Source organism: Coptis chinensis, chromosome 8 (genome assembly GCF_015680905.1).
Source record: "Coptis chinensis isolate HL-2020 chromosome 8, ASM1568090v1, whole genome shotgun sequence".
Taxonomy (NCBI): domain Eukaryota; kingdom Viridiplantae; phylum Streptophyta; class Magnoliopsida; order Ranunculales; family Ranunculaceae; genus Coptis; species Coptis chinensis.
In genome coordinates, this window is record NC_141463.1 from 85,685,416 (window position 1) to 85,702,146 (window position 16,731).

Here is a 16,731-nt window from a genome sequence, read left to right on the forward strand (position 1 = left end):
ATTGTAATCGTCTTTCCGATTTTCATTTCACTCTAATTCTAGTGGCTGATAGATGAGAAATAGGTATATTACATAGAAATAGGTATAACCATAGGTATACTGTGCAGCTATATGTGTCCCTTTTCCTTTCTAAATACATCACTGATTCACTTGGACAATAGGATGTTGCGCTGCTCTCTTTCTTGAGGGCCTTTCTAAAGAAAACACTGAGTAGGCAATACGAATAAGGTGGGTTTGGCTAGACTATTACCAGTCCATAAAACTAACATCCAAGTAGCTTAGAATGAAATTTTGTTATCATTCTCATCATATAACCCGCTTTGAATACTATGAAATCAATAGCTCTAAGCCTCTAACCCGATTGATGTTTTTCTTTTTATAATGAAAGAATTAAAAGAACTTCGGGACATTAGAGTTAGCATAATTTTAGTGCGGTTAGCACATTAGAGTAGCATAAGAGTGCTAAGAGTAGCATAAGAGCAACTTGTTTTTCAGCACATTAGAGTAGCATAATTTCAGCACTCTTATTCTCATTGCTTTTATTTTTCCATCTAGATGATACTGGCGATAGATGATTCGAGTCTAGTTGCGTGTTGGGATTGTATTGTTGGAGTTTTAGCAGCTCCATCCTCCTCACCCAAATGAGATGATAAGTGTAGAATTGTTTTGCAGGAAATTAGCAAGCTCAATTCACGGGCAAGGGCACAAAAAATATAACCACCAGACGGGAAAGATGAGTTTGGCTAATCTTGGTGAAAATTTAGTACGTGCATTGTTAACATTTGTCTAGATTCCACAGACATGCATTATACATCATGCAAATATGTTCGACTAAGTTGTTTGCATGATTATTGTTTAACCATAGAAAAAGAGTTGGGACCAGCTTTTGATCCATCCGATAGGACTATAATATGGAAAAGATCGCACCAAAGCTAAAAAAGGAACATACAAAGATGATCCGCTAAAGAAGTAGATGAAAAAATCGTAAGATCAACTTTTTGTCAATACTTTTTATGGTCCTTATCAATGCTTATGTTCTAATATTTTCCAATTCTTTTTTATTTGAAAAAAATATATATTAAGGATGTGCTGAAAAAGCAAGTTGCAGAGGGAAGGTATCTACTCAAGGAAGCAAAGACGCCTTAACTTTAGCATTAGGCACACCGAACATTCCTGGTCGTGTGAGATCTGCGGGGAAGGGGTTATACCCACCACGCACTTCAGCCCTCATGAAGCGTGGCTCACGGAAACACATCGCTAACCTTGAGTCAACAATTCAAGAGGACCAAGAAAGAATACAAGAATTACAGACCCAAAATTTGTTCGAACAAAACCAGAACTCAGGACTTCAAAAAGAATTAAGGATGGTGTTAGAAAGAGTCAAAAGGTTGGAGAATGGAGGCTCAAAAAGATCTCTTCAAACAAGCGTTACTAGTGTCGATTAGAGATCATATGGTGCGGCTCTTCTACTTGAACATCAAGGGCATAAAGTAGTGAGAAAATTTCAGCAAGTAAGTATTTTTGTTTATCATGATCCACAGCTTTCTTTTTTGTTCCATGCGTAATAATTTGTTTTTTTTGACATGTAGTCCAAAGACAAGGCCAAAACAACCCAACCGTCATCAAAGTTGAAACCTAGTCATGTAAAGAGAGTAGATAAGAAAGGAACATGTCAATCACCTTCTTTGGGTCCCAAATCTGGTTTAGGGAAGGTAAATTTTAATTAACTTTTTGCAATATAGAAATAATTTGCTTTGGTTCCAATATGATTTGCTTGGCTGGTTACAGGAGCAAGAGTGTAGTTTAGCTGTGAATTCTAGAACAAATATTGTTGCTAAAGGATTGGTCTATGAGGAGTGTGGACCAAACGATAAAATTCACGGTCATCTTTTGGGATCTGGGAATTTTCGTGTGGCGGTTAAGTCACTTGTTTATAAGGATGCTGGTCGTTACCATCTTCCTATACAAGTGAATGATGAGATCATGTATGTGGAAGATGCAGTTGGCACACAAGTTCCGTGGCCAAAAGACTTTGTTCTGCTTAAGGACGACATTGAGGTAAATTAAGAGAGCCTTTTATATGCAATTATTCATTTTTCCATGCATAATAATTTTTTTTTTTTACATGTAGTCCAAAGGCAAGGCCAAAACAACACAACCATCATCAAAGTTGAAATCTGATCATGTAAAGAGAGTAAATAAGAAAGGAACAGGTCAATCACCTTCTTTGGGTCCCAAATCTGGTCTAGGGAAGGTAAATTTTAATTAACCTTTTGCAATATAGAAATAATTTGCTTTGGTTCCAATATGATTTGCTTGGCCGGTTACAGGAGCAAGAGTGTAGTTTAGCTGTGAATTCTAGAACAAATATTGTTGCTAAAGGATTGGTCTACGAGGAGTGTGGACCAAACGATAAAGTTCACGGTCATCTTTTGGGATCTGGGAATTTTCGTGTGGCGGTTAAGTCACTTGTTTCTAAGGATGCTGGTCGTTACTATCTTCCTATACAAGTGAATTACGAGTTCGTGCATGTGGAAGATGCAGTTGGCACACAAGTTCCATGGCCAAAAGACCTTGTTCTTTTTAAGGACGACATTGAGGTAAAAGAGCCTTTTATATGCAATTTTTTAATTTCCGATTCGCTATGATTTTAACGCCTGGTTGGTTTGAATTTTCAATAATTTAGGAAGAGACAAGTAAAAAAGTAGTGCTAGTCGTCATCAAGGTCCAATTGATTCTTTCAAGGGACTGCTCAATATCATGCTTCCCGGAACCCATGGTGTGGTATTTTTTCCAGTTGGAAAAGAGTTGTTTGGAGAAGATACAGAAAAATTTGTTATCGAGAAATGTGATTTGTTGGATGTGTGTAATATGGATAGTTTAGAAGCTGTTTGTTTAATTGCATACATGAGGTAAGCATATCTTGAAGGTTTTATTATTGGTGATTTTAATCAAATATTAGTTATTTAAATTTATTTATGACAGTGATTTTTTCCTTTTAGAATCCTTTACAGTGAATTTGTGAGCTGCTGCCGTGACATCGTTGGATTTGTTAATCCTTTATCTTTTACAAGAGCAGATGGAACTGCTAAAACTGAAATCATTGTAGAAACATTGCGGAATGCAAGTGGAAAGAAAATTGTTCTCATTCCTTACAATCCAGGGTAAGGACATAAACGATCCTATCACAGTGTATTGTTTAAATTGATAAAACTATCAATTGTACTGATTGTTTTCCATTTTTTCCCCCTTTTCTTTCATAGCGGCCATTGGGTTTTAATTGTCATTGATCTATCACGTATGTCTTTCATTTGGTTGGATTCGATGCATGGTGAACCAAGCTCAGATATAGCAATATATTTTAGGAGGTGAGCATAGCTATATTTTTTGACATATCTTAACATTTTGAGGTACTACCATAGTGAAAGTACATAAAGGATTGAATAAAATGAAGTACTAAAAACGTCTCCAATTAGACTTCCCACTAGCGATTGTAAAATTAAATGTTTTGCATTTATCTTTGTGAAGTGCGGTCCTCACATTGCAAAGGGTTGATGGGAAACGAGTTCCGCTGAAGTGGGACAAGATCAAGGTAAACAAATCCTACACATTATTGTCTTTTTCTTTGAAAAGTATATGTTTACATATGTTGTGAGTCTATATGTTAGGGCCCATATCAACCAGGTGGCACAGAGTGTGGGTATTATACAATGAAGTTTATGAGGGAAATAGTAGAAGCTTGTTCAACTAGATCATTTGAAAATAAGGTATTCGAAAGTTTTGACAAACACTTTATTTGGCTCAATACAACGACTTTGCCTTATTCTTATATAGTAACTCTACATGTTGTGCTTTGACTCATCCAGATAACAAATTTAGAACTGAAGGAGACATACATGCAAGATGAACTTGACGGTGTTCGGCTTGATATTATTCAGTTCATCCAGGAAAATGGGGTGTTTCAGTCGGAAGCGAATGAGGATGAGTTTTAGCTATGTTCAGACCCTTCCAGTTTAATTTATGAGTCTTACCTTTTTAATTTATGTTTGATAGTTTATTGTACATTTTGGAATTTGTTGGGAAGATGGAAAAAAATTAATGGAAGTTTTTTTATTATTATCTTTTTTTTTGCAATGTTTGATAGTTTATTGTATATTTTGGAATTTGTTGGGAAGATGGAAATGTTGTATGTAGGCCGGCTGTGTAAATTTTGTTATGCGAGGTTCAGTTTTTTTTATTGTTATTAGTATTATTATTAAAAATAATATATATATATATATATATATATATATATACCACGGTTTGGCATAAACCGTAGTATTTTAGTATAACTATATACCACGGTGTTATTACACATACACTAATATAAACCACGGTTTCAATAGCTTATATGCCACGGTTCTATTGACAACCGTGGTATATAATGGGCATACAAACCACGGTTCTTTGAAAACCGTGGTATCCGTTAAATATATATACCACAGTTTTAATATAAACCACGGTTTCAATAGCTTATATGCCACGGTTCTATTGACAACCGTGGTATATAATGGGCATACAAACCACGGTTCTTTGAAAAACCGTGGTATCCGTTAAATATATATACCACAGTTTTGCTATTATTATATACCACACCACCTATTGTCACGGTTGTATAACAGTGGTAAATATATTTATACCACACTTAAAAACAGTGGTATAAGTGTTATTCTGTAGTAGTGAAATGGTGCCAAACCATGCCCACCGCTATAGGTCGGACGAATACTATTATCCGACTTAAGAAGTGAAGTAAGCGGAGCACTCGCTATGAATTCCGCTAACGGCTGTGGACATCGTCCCTGTAACCAAATATTCACCATAAGGGTCAATGCATCTAGCAAATCAAATGATATAGCTGCCGCAACACCACTCATAGCATCCAACAAGTGCTGAGCTCTAAGATCAACACGACCACAAGAAGTACCTTTCGGGAACGACCTAATACATGACAATAGGGTGTCTCTCTCTACCACTAAAGGGGGCTCAACAAAAGGAACAATTGGTCTTATAGGTGGTTGTCGCATCGGGTGTTTCTCCTCTAATGCACATATGATCTCTGCAGTATTGGAGACAACCCCTGATGATGACAACACTTTTACCGCTGCAGCAAAATATCCATCAACAATTTTCTGTAAGCATCGGACTTTTTCTCGAATAGGGACGGATTTCCTGGTTGATTGGATTGAAGGAGGCTCTAGTGTAGACTCTAAGAGACGAAACATCCTACCAGGTTTTTTTTTAATAACTTCATGAATTTAGCAAAATCACTATACAACTTTTATTTATCCTATCTACAATCCAAGTAGCCATGTGAAATATCCAATTTTCTGACATAGTTTCCAACTTTGCCAAATTTCAAGTGTAAGAACGATATACTCCAATCAAACTCATCAGAAATTTAATTAATGCCATAAAACAAGTTAACAAAATAAGTCTCATGTTACAATAACTATAACACCAATAAAACATTACGAGACGAGACGTTACTAAAACTAAGATCAAATTATAAGAAAAATCGACATCGTTTTTTTTTTTTTTTCAAAAAAAAAATTGATAGTATTCTCTATAATTTCAACATTAAATCACATGTTCACATGTCATACCGCTAAAGATTCTCAAATATTTCCTAACTCATAGCCAAGATATATTTCTACATACTTTTGATTTTTATAAAAACTAGTATGTACAACACCATCCAAAAACTAAAGTATGTAACAACATATGTACATTCCATAAGTTCAAAAACGTAACACATACAACAAAATACACGGAAGACTCAACATATTGTTTCTCTACGGAGCTCTCACTCATTGTGATGTTTTATATACACAGTTGAACTCGTAGTGCAGATTATTTATACCAGTTACCCCTGCGCGCTTAAGGAATATGCATGGGTTTGGGGGTGAACCAAAGTCTAGTAGGAACAGATGACGAGTGCAACACTAGCAACAGATGAAGTGAAAATCAAATCTGCAGTAAATACGTGTCAAAAAATGTTCTTCATGGGCAATATTTGATGAGTCCCTACATAAATCCAAACGAAAAACTTTAGCAAGGGAATGCCATAGACATTAATTTAAAAGTATATATATGGTAATTGCAGGCTTCACTGCAATGAGCAATTGTAACAGATCAATGTTGATGGCTCTTCTCCAGGAAATCAAGGTCCTCCAGGTTTTGACTGTGTATATATAGAGATAGTAATGGAATTATTCTCCTAAGTTTCTTTGTCGAAATATTGGCAGCAGTACCAGTTACATGCATTGGAGAGATTTTAGCAATCATCGAAAGTATATAGAACTGGGTAAGGGTGGCTTAACTTATCGCGAGCCTTTGCTTTGGGACTAATCAACTTCCTTTGGAGATTAGACCGAGATGGGAGATGCAAAAACAATTACAAGGTTGCCTAGCTACTCTCAAACACTTGGAGTGAAGCTAATTTCATGGGCAAACCAGGCGGCCAAGCATGTTTGTAGTTTAATAACTCGAGATAAAGTTGTTTATGACGGGAGACCCAACTGGTTAAAATGTTGGGGATCACCGGCTTCAGTAGATTTTTCCAAGGTCTTTTGTAACAATATAACAATATTATTTTATCAATATACAGTTTTTATATATATATATATATATATATATATATATATATATATATATATATATATATATATATATATATAACGACATTAATTACAGTATAAACATCTCTCTCAAAATGAAACCACTTAAGTTATGAAACCCCAAATAAATTTCATTATCTTCTAAGATATAAACTTACATTTGGACTCAATATTTATCCCCTTTGCACTTCTTTATCTCCAACTCCACGAGGCAAATTTTCCACAGGTGTTGTATTTCGTACAAATGGATAACCCGTCTGAGATACCGCTATGGGGCTTCTGACAACATGGATCCCATCTTCCCATGTGTATGACCCAAATGAATACCCTCCTGTAGTGCTATTGCTTGCTCCCAGACTTGTCTCTGCTTTGATAGTTATTGTGAAGCTTTGTTTCTCGTCCACAGCTTTGAAATATAATGTGTTTGGGCTTACTTCGACTGAAATTCCACGTGGCGCCTCAACACTAGCTCTATACACACTTTTTTCGCCACCAACATTAGTAACAGTCCTCTTCACTATCATGGTACCATTGAGATGGGAAATTGCCAGAGATGGATGGTTGAGATCGTGAACTGAGGGTGGCACCTCTGGACAGTGGAAAGAGGGAACAGCTTTCTGGTCTCCAATACTACACAAGTAGAGAAGGTAGTCGGTGAAGGAAGCATCATATATAAGGCCAGGGTCCGCGGCTTTTGTGGGTCGAACATGGCCCGATCCGAAGTGGAATGGGTTTGCAACCTCTCCAGAGGCAGTAATTATGGGTTTACCAAGATTGTTTGTTAATGTTGCTGCCATAAAACATGAAAAATGTCAGGATTACTCAACGACCTTTTTTTTGTGTATATGGTTCTGAAGCGTGAATATTTTGGTTACCTGTAGTCATAAGAGCGGATCTTATGGCAGCACTGCTCCATGTAGGATGAACAGCTTTGACAAGCGCGGCGAGACCAGCTACATGGGGGGCTGCCATTGAAGTCCCCGAAGCCATCATATATTTCATATATCCCAAACCTACATTATTTTGTTTCTCCCATGCTCCTAATATGTACGCTCCAGGTGCTGCTATGTCCGGCTGCTCGTAAATAATTGTCGTGTCCAATTCAAACACAAGTTCTTCAATTGTCACTCAATATTCACAACTAAAGCGTATTATGCTACCATACTAGAGATGGCCATAATTTAAACGGAAAACAAAGTTTTTAGTACGTACATATTGTACCATTATGAAATTATATATTTACCTTGAGAATATCTTCGTCGATGGGATTTGGACCAACTGAGGAAAAGTTTGCCATGGAAGGTGCTGGTTTAATACCTAAAACTGTCACGGCTGGCTCAATTTGGGCTACTGAATTGTTGGAAGATTTAATGTAATTAAGAATTGTGGTTGCACCATTAGCTCCAACTGACGTTGATGGAAGGTCATAACTGTTAGAATACAAATTAGTATCTCCAACATCTGGACTGTTGGCTAATATCATACCAACACCACCAGCTCTTTTCACCTCCTGTGACTTGTTAAAAGGCCTAATCGCATCATGTAAGTTTGTCATGCAAACTACAATCTTGCCTTTCGTTTTCTCCGGCGACAAGAAACCTGGAACGCATAGCCTAAAAGAAAATTTGTTATCAGTTTGACTTGTGAGTTACGAGTTAAATGCCAATTGAAAATCAAGCAAGATGAATCATTACCCGGCACTAGAATTCTTGGATAGATGGGGTTCAACCACATCACCAGCATAAACTAGTGGGTACATTTTCTTCTCCAGTTTGTATGGAGTTCCTGATTGGCCCTAAAATTAATCCAAACAAAATTGATAAATTGGACCGTACCGTTTAACCCCGAACTCAAGTTAACTCGGACAAATCAAGTATATATTGGACCAAAAGTATCTCTATTTATTTGATAGATATTAATATGATCACAGATAGTACCTCGATCTTAATGCCGTTCCCCAACACAACAGGTGAACTAATGATTCTGTCAATCGTACTAGCAGCAACACTGATGACCCATGGAGCAACATTTTCCGCAGAACCCCCAGCAGGCCCACTATTTCCACCAGAACATGAAACTACAATATTCTTTTTGATTGCATGTAGAGCCCCTATTGCAATTCCATCCCTTGTGTGATTAACAGGGTCGTCTAATCCAAGTGATATACTTAAAACATCAACCCCATCACCGATAGCATCATCGATTGCTGCAAGTATGTCAGCTTGGACACAATCGGTACCAGCTTTCTTATTCTTAATACGATCTATTAGTGGCCAACATACTTTGTACACAGCAAGACGAGCAAGTGGAGCTCCACCTGATGCTGTGCCATTTGCAAATCCACCAATATCTGATACATTTTCAACCTTTCGGCCTGCAGCAATAGATGCAGTGTGGGTTCCATGGCCATTGCTGTCACGAGGTGATTGGAAGTCTAAACTATTATTCAGTTTGTCGTGAAAGTATTCGTAGGCTTTGAGATAGTATCGTGCTCCAACAATTTTCCTGTTAAAAAAAATTCATAGTGACGGTGACATGATAATCAACTCAATTTATGTACATATTTTATCAGGCATGGTTTAAACTCTAGATATAGGACAACTTATTTGCTCCAGACATAATACATGATAACCAATTTTTCTTCATACCAATTTTTTAAGTAAACAGATTATTTTTCATTGTAATGAAGTAATTAGGGGTTTCTTTGCGAAAAAGAAATTACCTATTACAATGTGAGGAGTTGAAAGATGCTCCATCTTGACAAATTCCTTTCCATGACTTTGGCACAGGTCCTAATCCTTCGTCGTTGAAGCTCCTTGACTCTGGCCATATACCTATATATTGGCAGGAAGACATACCCCACATTTGACATATTAAATAACAAATCCTGTGCGTGCTATTCCAAAATATAAAGTGAGTCTATTGATATCTACAATATGTACTAACATACTACTTGAACATGTAACTATGTAAGATAACTATCCAACATACAAGTAAAGTTACAAGTTGTTTTTCGGTAATGATTTGTTTTCGTGATTTTATTTTGTAATTCCAAATTCTTTTTCAGAATTATATCATAGTAAAAGAGAAAAAGTAGTGAACAATATATGTCCGTTAACTTTTATATTTCTGATTTCATATATAGCTCACTAATTTCAAAATTAGTGGGCTACTGAATTCATAACATATAGATTTTCTAATATTTGGGCAAACATTAGTAGGACATAAGGATTAAGGGAATTGCAATATTAGAATATTTATAGAAGCATAAGGAAAATAAACAAACAACCAAAGAGAATGAACAATTTCTTTTATTACCAGTGTCTACCACTCCAATAACGATATCGTTCCCATAGTTAGCTTTTTGCGGGAGATTTCCTCTCATATCACTAGCAATACTTCTTCCAAACTCCGTTTCCCCTTCGAGACCCATAAACTCCCATGACCTTGTTGTCTTAGGAGAAAACATATTTGGTTTGTCTTCAGCTACAAAAACCACTTCATCCTTCTCTGTATGCCAATACGTACAAATAAAACAATGCAAAGTACGTTATATTATATTATCGACAAATACAAAATATATACAATAATGAAAAAAATGAATTTTTATAAGGACTAGATGCCATTCATAATTCATAAAGGACACACAATGACACAACGCAATAATTTGTGCTTTTGGAGGTTCTCGAACTACATTTATCATATTTTTAGTTTGCTTCAAAATATAAAGGCGTCACAGAAAAAATAAAAACTTATGGAGAAAAATCAAAAGTACGAAACAAATAAATCCCATTTATAATATGAAATAAATACCTGATAAGAGTTTGGCTTCTTCTTCTGTAAGCACGGCAGCAAAACCATTGACACTATTTTTATAACTGTACAGAATATAAGAACCATCTTCTAGTTCATTTTGCTTAACTGAGAGGAGATGTCTGTGGTGAGTGTCTTCAATCTCTTGGTGAGTTTTTGACCCATCATGGTCTCCAAGGTACACTATGTACAAATCTCGTTTTCACATGAAACTAAAAGAGGAAGAAAAACAAGAAAGGAAACAAGGTGAAGAACTTTTGGCAAAGTTTTTCATCTTTTTCTTTCTGAAAAAGTTTCGTATGTGAGCAATGGTAACTACATGTGTTTGTGATTGGGTTTTTATAGCTTTGCATTGGAGGGATGTTATCGGATGAAAGGTTGAGGTTTCACGTGATTATCATAATCTTAGTTGGCTCTGTTCTATAATGAACAATGAACCATTTCTAACAATTACGGTTTGAAAAATAAGCTAACAGCCTAGAAGGTCTCCGATGGGCTTATGGACCACCATTCTAAGCTAAAAATGAACTGACTGACAGTGATTTTTGCATGGACAATCAACCGTTCCAGACAAATAGGCGTGGGCAAAATAAGGCAAGATTCGTGGAGGGCTTATGGACAGCACAAGCAGTAACAGGAATGGCAAGTTTTTCCTTCGTCAACGTCCACTATTGAATACAGCAAGGCCCAAAATATCGAATTCTGTGAATATTTCGATGTACTAAAAAACCGATATATATTAGATATATCAAAAATATCGGAGATATCTATTTTTTTTGTTGACCCGTCAAAATTTTATTTTGTATGTTGATATATCGAAAATATTGTCGATTATATCGGATATATTATCGGTCAAAGTCAACAATATCGGTCAAAGTCAAAAATTTATATCAGATATATTATATATATCGGTCGATATATATCGTTATATTGGAAATTGTGATATATATTGGAAAAAAATGATTTAATATTCAGTTGAGATATATCAAATATATCCATATCGGTGTACCAAAAAAACAATATATATCGGTGATATATCGGCGATATTTTGGGCCTTGGAATACAGTACTTCTGCGCATATTATGGGCTATAATTACTGTATGCTTTGGTGCCTAGGCCTCCGGCTCTAAATGGGTAGCCCCTTCATGGACCTGCGGGTTTCAAATCCTGCCCTTCTCAGCAACCTTTGTTGCCTGTCCAATTTCTTGCTCGATGATACTTGTTTGATCATCCTCATCAGTACTTCAAATTGTTGGTTTGAAAGTTTTGAGGTTGAATATTGTTGCTACTTTCTTTATGCCACTGTAAGAACTGCAGATTATGAGCATGACACCTAAATGTGTTAGAGTATATTTTGGATCATCTTATTTCATTTAGTGTAATGTAGTAAGAATATTCTATTTCCATATTGTAATTTTTTGATGATTAATAAGAATGGGCGAATGGCCACTGGTCTATTGATAAGATAAGCCATTACACAATTCTTCTTGGTATCGGATCGAGCCACCATCTTCCACCTCCATCCCACCCCACTTACCGCCACCACTATCCTCCACAACCACACATCATCACAGTTACTTCCGCCGCCATCAACCTTGATAACCACCGGTATCATTCTTTTTTTCTTATGATAAATTAGAGAGAGAGATTTGAGAATATGTTCTTGATTGATTTCTAGGTCTCATACAATTGTTTATAAAGAGATTACAAGTTCCTAAATATAAACTAAAATAACAAAGATCTAAGATATGTACAAACACAAACGGTGCGAGTATAGTAAACAGGACGCGAGGCGCGGGCGCCATTTAATTCATGCTTGAATAGAAATGGCGCTGGCCTGGCGCACTCGACATACATAACAACTTCTAATACTCCCCCTCAAGTTGGAGAGTGAATGTCAAGAACTCCCAACTTGCGAATTAATCTCAAAAAGGTGTCCTTGCCGAGAGGTTTAGTGAAGGCGTCAGCCACCGAATCTGAGGATGGATGAACGTAGGAGATAGTAACTTGGCATGTATTTTGTCGCGTAAGAAATGACAGTCCAATTCAATGTGCTTCGTTCGTTCATGAAAAACTGGATTTTGAGAGAGATAGAGGGTGGCCTGATTGTCGCAAAACATGTTCATCGGAGAAGGATGAGAGATGCCTAATTCATGTAGAAGATACTTCAACCATTGAAGTTCACACACAAGGATAGCCATGGAACGATATTTGGCTTCAACAGAAGAACGAGATACAGTGCTTTGTTTCTTTGTTTTCCAGGATATAGGGCTAGAACCAAGAAAAGTGCAATAACCACTAGTAGAACGACGAGTGACAGGGCAGCCCAGCCAATCGTGAGTCACGTAAAACCGTAGATATGTAAAGAACTATTAGCGAATAAGAGAATCCCTTTGTTGATCGAACATTTAAGGTAACGGAGTATACGATGAGCAACATCTAGATGTGGAGTCCGTGGGGACTACATACATGAAACGGCTGAGATAATTAACAGAATAAGTGATATCTGGACGTGTAATTGTGAGATATAAGAGACGCCCAATCAAGCGACAAGAGACAGTAGGATCCTGAAGTAACGTGCCGTCATCGGTATGGAGGTTGATGTTTTGTTCCATAGGGAACTCAAAAATACGACCACCAGTGGTACCACAATCAGACAGAATGTCCAAAAGACATTTGCGTTGTGTAAGAAACAATCATTCTTTGGAACGAGCCACCTCAATACCTAAGAAATATTTTAGACGTCCTAAGTCCTTGATATAGAACTTTGCCTCTAAAAATTGCTTCAAGTTCTGAATGAGAGATGGATTGTTGCCTGTGATTAGAATGTCGTCCACATAAACAAGGACAAATGTAGAATTAGAACCACGAATATTAGTGAATAGAGAATAATCAGACTTAGACTGAGTGAAGCCGGCAATGATAAGAGTGGTAGATAGTTTGTCAAACCATTGCCGAGAAGCCTGCTTGAGTCCATATAAGGACTTATTGAGGCAACAGATCCTGTGCTCCCCCTGTTTGTCGAAGCCATGAGGTAAGGTCATATAGACAGTTTCATCCAAATCGCCTTGGAGAAAGGCGTTGTGGACATCTAGCTGATGAAGGGACCAATGTCTGATAGTAACAATAGAGAGAAGTAATCGAACAGTGACTAATTTAGCAATGGGTGCAAAAGTGTCATGATAGTCTTGACCTTCAATATGATTGTAGCCCTTGGCAACAAGACGAGCTTTGTAACGTTCAATATAGAACCATATGAATGATATTTAATCTTGAAACCCATTTACAACTAATAGGTTTATGATGAGAAGATAACAGAACAAGAGTCCATATGTTATTATGTTCCAAAGCTGCAATTTCAGCAGCCATAGCAACTCTCCATTATGGAATTTTGACAGCTTGAGAAAAAGATGTAAGAACAACTGAAGAAGACACTTTAGGCAAAAAATCTTTATGACAAGTAGAAAAATTAGTGTCAAAAACATAGAAAGCCATAGGTTATGGAGTGGAAGACCGTGTTACCTTAGAGTCCGATTGGATGAGGTTGCCGAACGAGGGACTGTAGGTGCCTTCGTAAGAGTAGAACAGTGATAATCTTTGATGAGAAGTGGTGGGGGTTTTGCACTCTAGTAGATCGAGATAAGGTAGGAGGGTTAGGGTGTGGTGGCTGAGAGAGTTCCAAAATTGCAGGTGACGAAGCTGTCTGAGTTGGAAGATTGTCAGGAGGGAGGGCGCAAGCGCGCTTTGTCTCTACTGGATCAGAGGGCGTGTGCGCTCTATCTGCTGGAGTTACAGGAAGGAAGGCACGGGCGCGCTCAATTTGTGGTGGATCAGAGCATGTGTGCGCTCCATCTGCTGGAGTTACAGGAGAGGATTGAATGTTGAAAGTTTCATTGTCTGAGATGGATAAGGGATAAACTGGCAGATGTCATGGTGGGGAAGATAAATGTTGATAGGGGAATCACTACTACATAAAATATCATATACCACTATTTTTTAGAGTGGTAAAAGTCTTTTTACCACTGTTTCTAAACCGTGGTATTAGCTAGGGTGGTAAATACTTATAGCAAAACCGTGGTATAAACTTGTACCTATTAACCACGTTTTATCCTAAAACCGTGGTAATAAGCATTTCAAAACCGTGGTATATGACCTTAATGAAGTTATGATATTTTGAGAAACCGTGGTATAAAGTCACCATATTTGCCACTGTTCTTCCAGAACCGTGGTATATAATGTTTTTTTATTTAAAAAAAAATCCCTGATTATTAAAATATTCCATTCACATAATACTTTTAGAAAATAATTATGCATATCACATTCCACTTCATCACAAATTCAAAACACCACATGACTGATTTTAAACACCATCCGAAAACAACACATTCCCAATCGAAAATCCAAATGTTAATCAATACAAATATATTACAAAGAACCTTCAAACCAACTTAATCAATCTTGTTACAATGAAAGAATAACAAAAGAAAAAAAATGTAAATCTCTATAACTTCACCAAGAATATTCTCTTCTGTATTGGCATTCTCGTCCCTAGGACTAAGAATAAACAAAGTTTGATCACCCTATGAAAGAAATAGTTGTGATTAAAAAATAATGAAAAATATAAGTAAAACAATTTAGAAATTACCCTGGAAACGAACGAGATGTTGTGCGGAAAGAAGACATAGCTTGATCACCCTCTTCTTGAGCAGCGAAAGCATTTCCATGACCTATCCAAGCAGGGAGAAATGTTCTATCAAGAGTTTTAGCTTTGTTCTAAAGCAGAAAATTTGCCGGATGAGCAAATATTGATTTGGGGTGTACAAAATACAAAACATAAATGATTTTGTTTTGAATAACATGAATGAATGGAACATAAGATCAAAAGTTACAAAACTTAGGTTAGCAAGGAAGAAAAAAACATTTTTTTACCTCAAAAGGTCAACACTAAATATAAATCTGCTCCGCCAATGTATACATACTAGTGAGTGCCCGTGCCTTCGGCACAGATTGTTCTAGAATTGCGTTGACGTGAAAATAGTAGTATGGATTTTAATCAATTTTTATTAGTCTTCTCTTAAGAGAGAAGTTTCGATCACATTGATATCTACCTATTAAATAAAAAAAAACAAACAAACAAAAAAAAAAAAAAAAACAACTGCAAAAGGTGTTATTTCAAAAGTGGTGCAGAGTCTGATTTTATGCACACTGATTCATTGAAGAGAATCCCCTGGAAATTATTTGTTGATGGAAGAATGGATCATTTGCCGTACTGATTTACCCACCCACATCACAATATCGTCAATAAAATAGAATACATAGCCATAGAACATAAACTAAGAACAAACTAATAAGGCGATAGTAACATGTAAACCCTCCTTCGAGAAAATGTGCTCTATCTATGCAGTTGACACTGTCATGAAATATAAAACAGAAAACATTGATTAAAACACACACACAAAATGGTGGTTAAGGGATATATTATTTACTTAAGATGAACAAAAAAACTGTTTCAATACATACACATGAAATACAATTGGCTTATTTCCAACATGAACTAACATAACAACATTTAGCAATATACAACCTCCTAACACGTTCCAATGCTAATTTTACTCACACGTTCAATTAGGGAATTAAAGAACAAAAGAATAATCTGACTCTGGTACACACAAATGCTCATTTTAAGCCCATCCATGGCGGCCATAGCTCTGCCATAGAGTTAGTGGCATTGCCAATACTTTGCCTTGCTCCTTACAGTCTCATCAACATCTCAAATGGGGATGTAATCATTAGTAATCATTAATGTAGCATTAGTAATCATTTCCCCAAATGGGGAATCCATATGAGATGGATTGATTCCTTATGGGTACTCAAGCACTTATTTGACTTACAAAGATACTATTAGTATTAACAATTGCATAACAACAAATATAGTTGAATGAATTGAAATTCAACAGTGAAGTTTACTATTTTTAATCCACACCTATAACATATTATAAAGACAACTTAAAAGAGTACGTAAATCTATCTACATATATTTCTACATATAAATGAAAATAATTAGTTGAATCGAAAACAAAAAGTGGTGAATGAAGAAACTCGGATCCTTTAAGGAATGAACCTAGACGTAACAGAGTTCTTAACTTGATCTAATGTTTTATCCTTCATTATATCATTATCATGCTGTTTTGTTGCATGAAAATCTTAGAACACCTATTTCGTAGTAACAACGTATGTCAACAGAAGGCATATGAATTATTGT

The 16,731-nt window shown here is 36.4% G+C and overlaps 2 protein-coding genes across 3 annotated transcripts; one reads left to right on the forward strand and one right to left on the reverse strand.

Moving 5' to 3' along the window:
- Positions 1-1,921: 1,921 nt before the first annotated feature.
- Positions 1,922-4,082, forward strand: LOC147483800 (uncharacterized). 2 transcript variants are annotated; one of them, XM_086578837.1, is made up of 9 exons: positions 1,922-2,058; positions 2,132-2,254; positions 2,331-2,600; positions 2,687-2,912; positions 3,003-3,164; positions 3,264-3,368; positions 3,529-3,592; positions 3,669-3,767; positions 3,867-4,082. In XM_086578837.1, the coding sequence occupies exons 4-9, from the start codon at positions 2,761-2,763 to the stop codon at positions 3,990-3,992; spliced, it is 708 nt and encodes a 235-aa protein (XP_086434963.1). In that variant the 5' UTR covers positions 1,922-2,058; positions 2,132-2,254; positions 2,331-2,600; positions 2,687-2,760; the 3' UTR covers positions 3,993-4,082. The 2 variants fall into 2 exon arrangements, with proteins under 2 accessions (XP_086434963.1, XP_086434964.1); XM_086578838.1 differs by lacking the exons at positions 1,922-2,058; positions 2,132-2,254; positions 2,331-2,600 and having other exon boundaries at positions 2,707-2,912; positions 3,015-3,164; positions 3,867-4,072.
- A 2,644-nt stretch (positions 4,083-6,726) lies between these two features.
- On the reverse strand, positions 6,727-13,513 carry LOC147483801 (subtilisin-like protease SBT5.6). Its single transcript, XM_086579648.1, is given in 10 exon segments — positions 6,727-7,446; positions 7,532-7,730; positions 7,900-8,269; positions 8,351-8,451; positions 8,594-9,161; positions 9,379-9,490; positions 9,975-10,166; positions 10,470-10,664; positions 10,667-10,723; positions 13,195-13,513. Coding segments are annotated over 10 exon segments (2,730 nt in total). The 3' UTR covers positions 6,727-6,829.
- Positions 13,514-16,731: the final 3,218 nt, after the last annotated feature.

Coding starts and splice junctions, on each gene's coding strand:
- LOC147483800 (XM_086578837.1), top strand. CDS start 2,761: ATGCTTCCCGGAACCCATGGTGTGGTATTTTTTCCAGTTGGAAAAGAG. Junction 2,913..3,002: donor TGTTTAATTGCATACATGAG/GTAAGCATATCT, acceptor TTTTCCTTTTAG/AATCCTTTACAGTGAATTTG. Junction 3,369..3,528: donor ATAGCAATATATTTTAGGAG/GTGAGCATAGCT, acceptor ATCTTTGTGAAG/TGCGGTCCTCACATTGCAAA.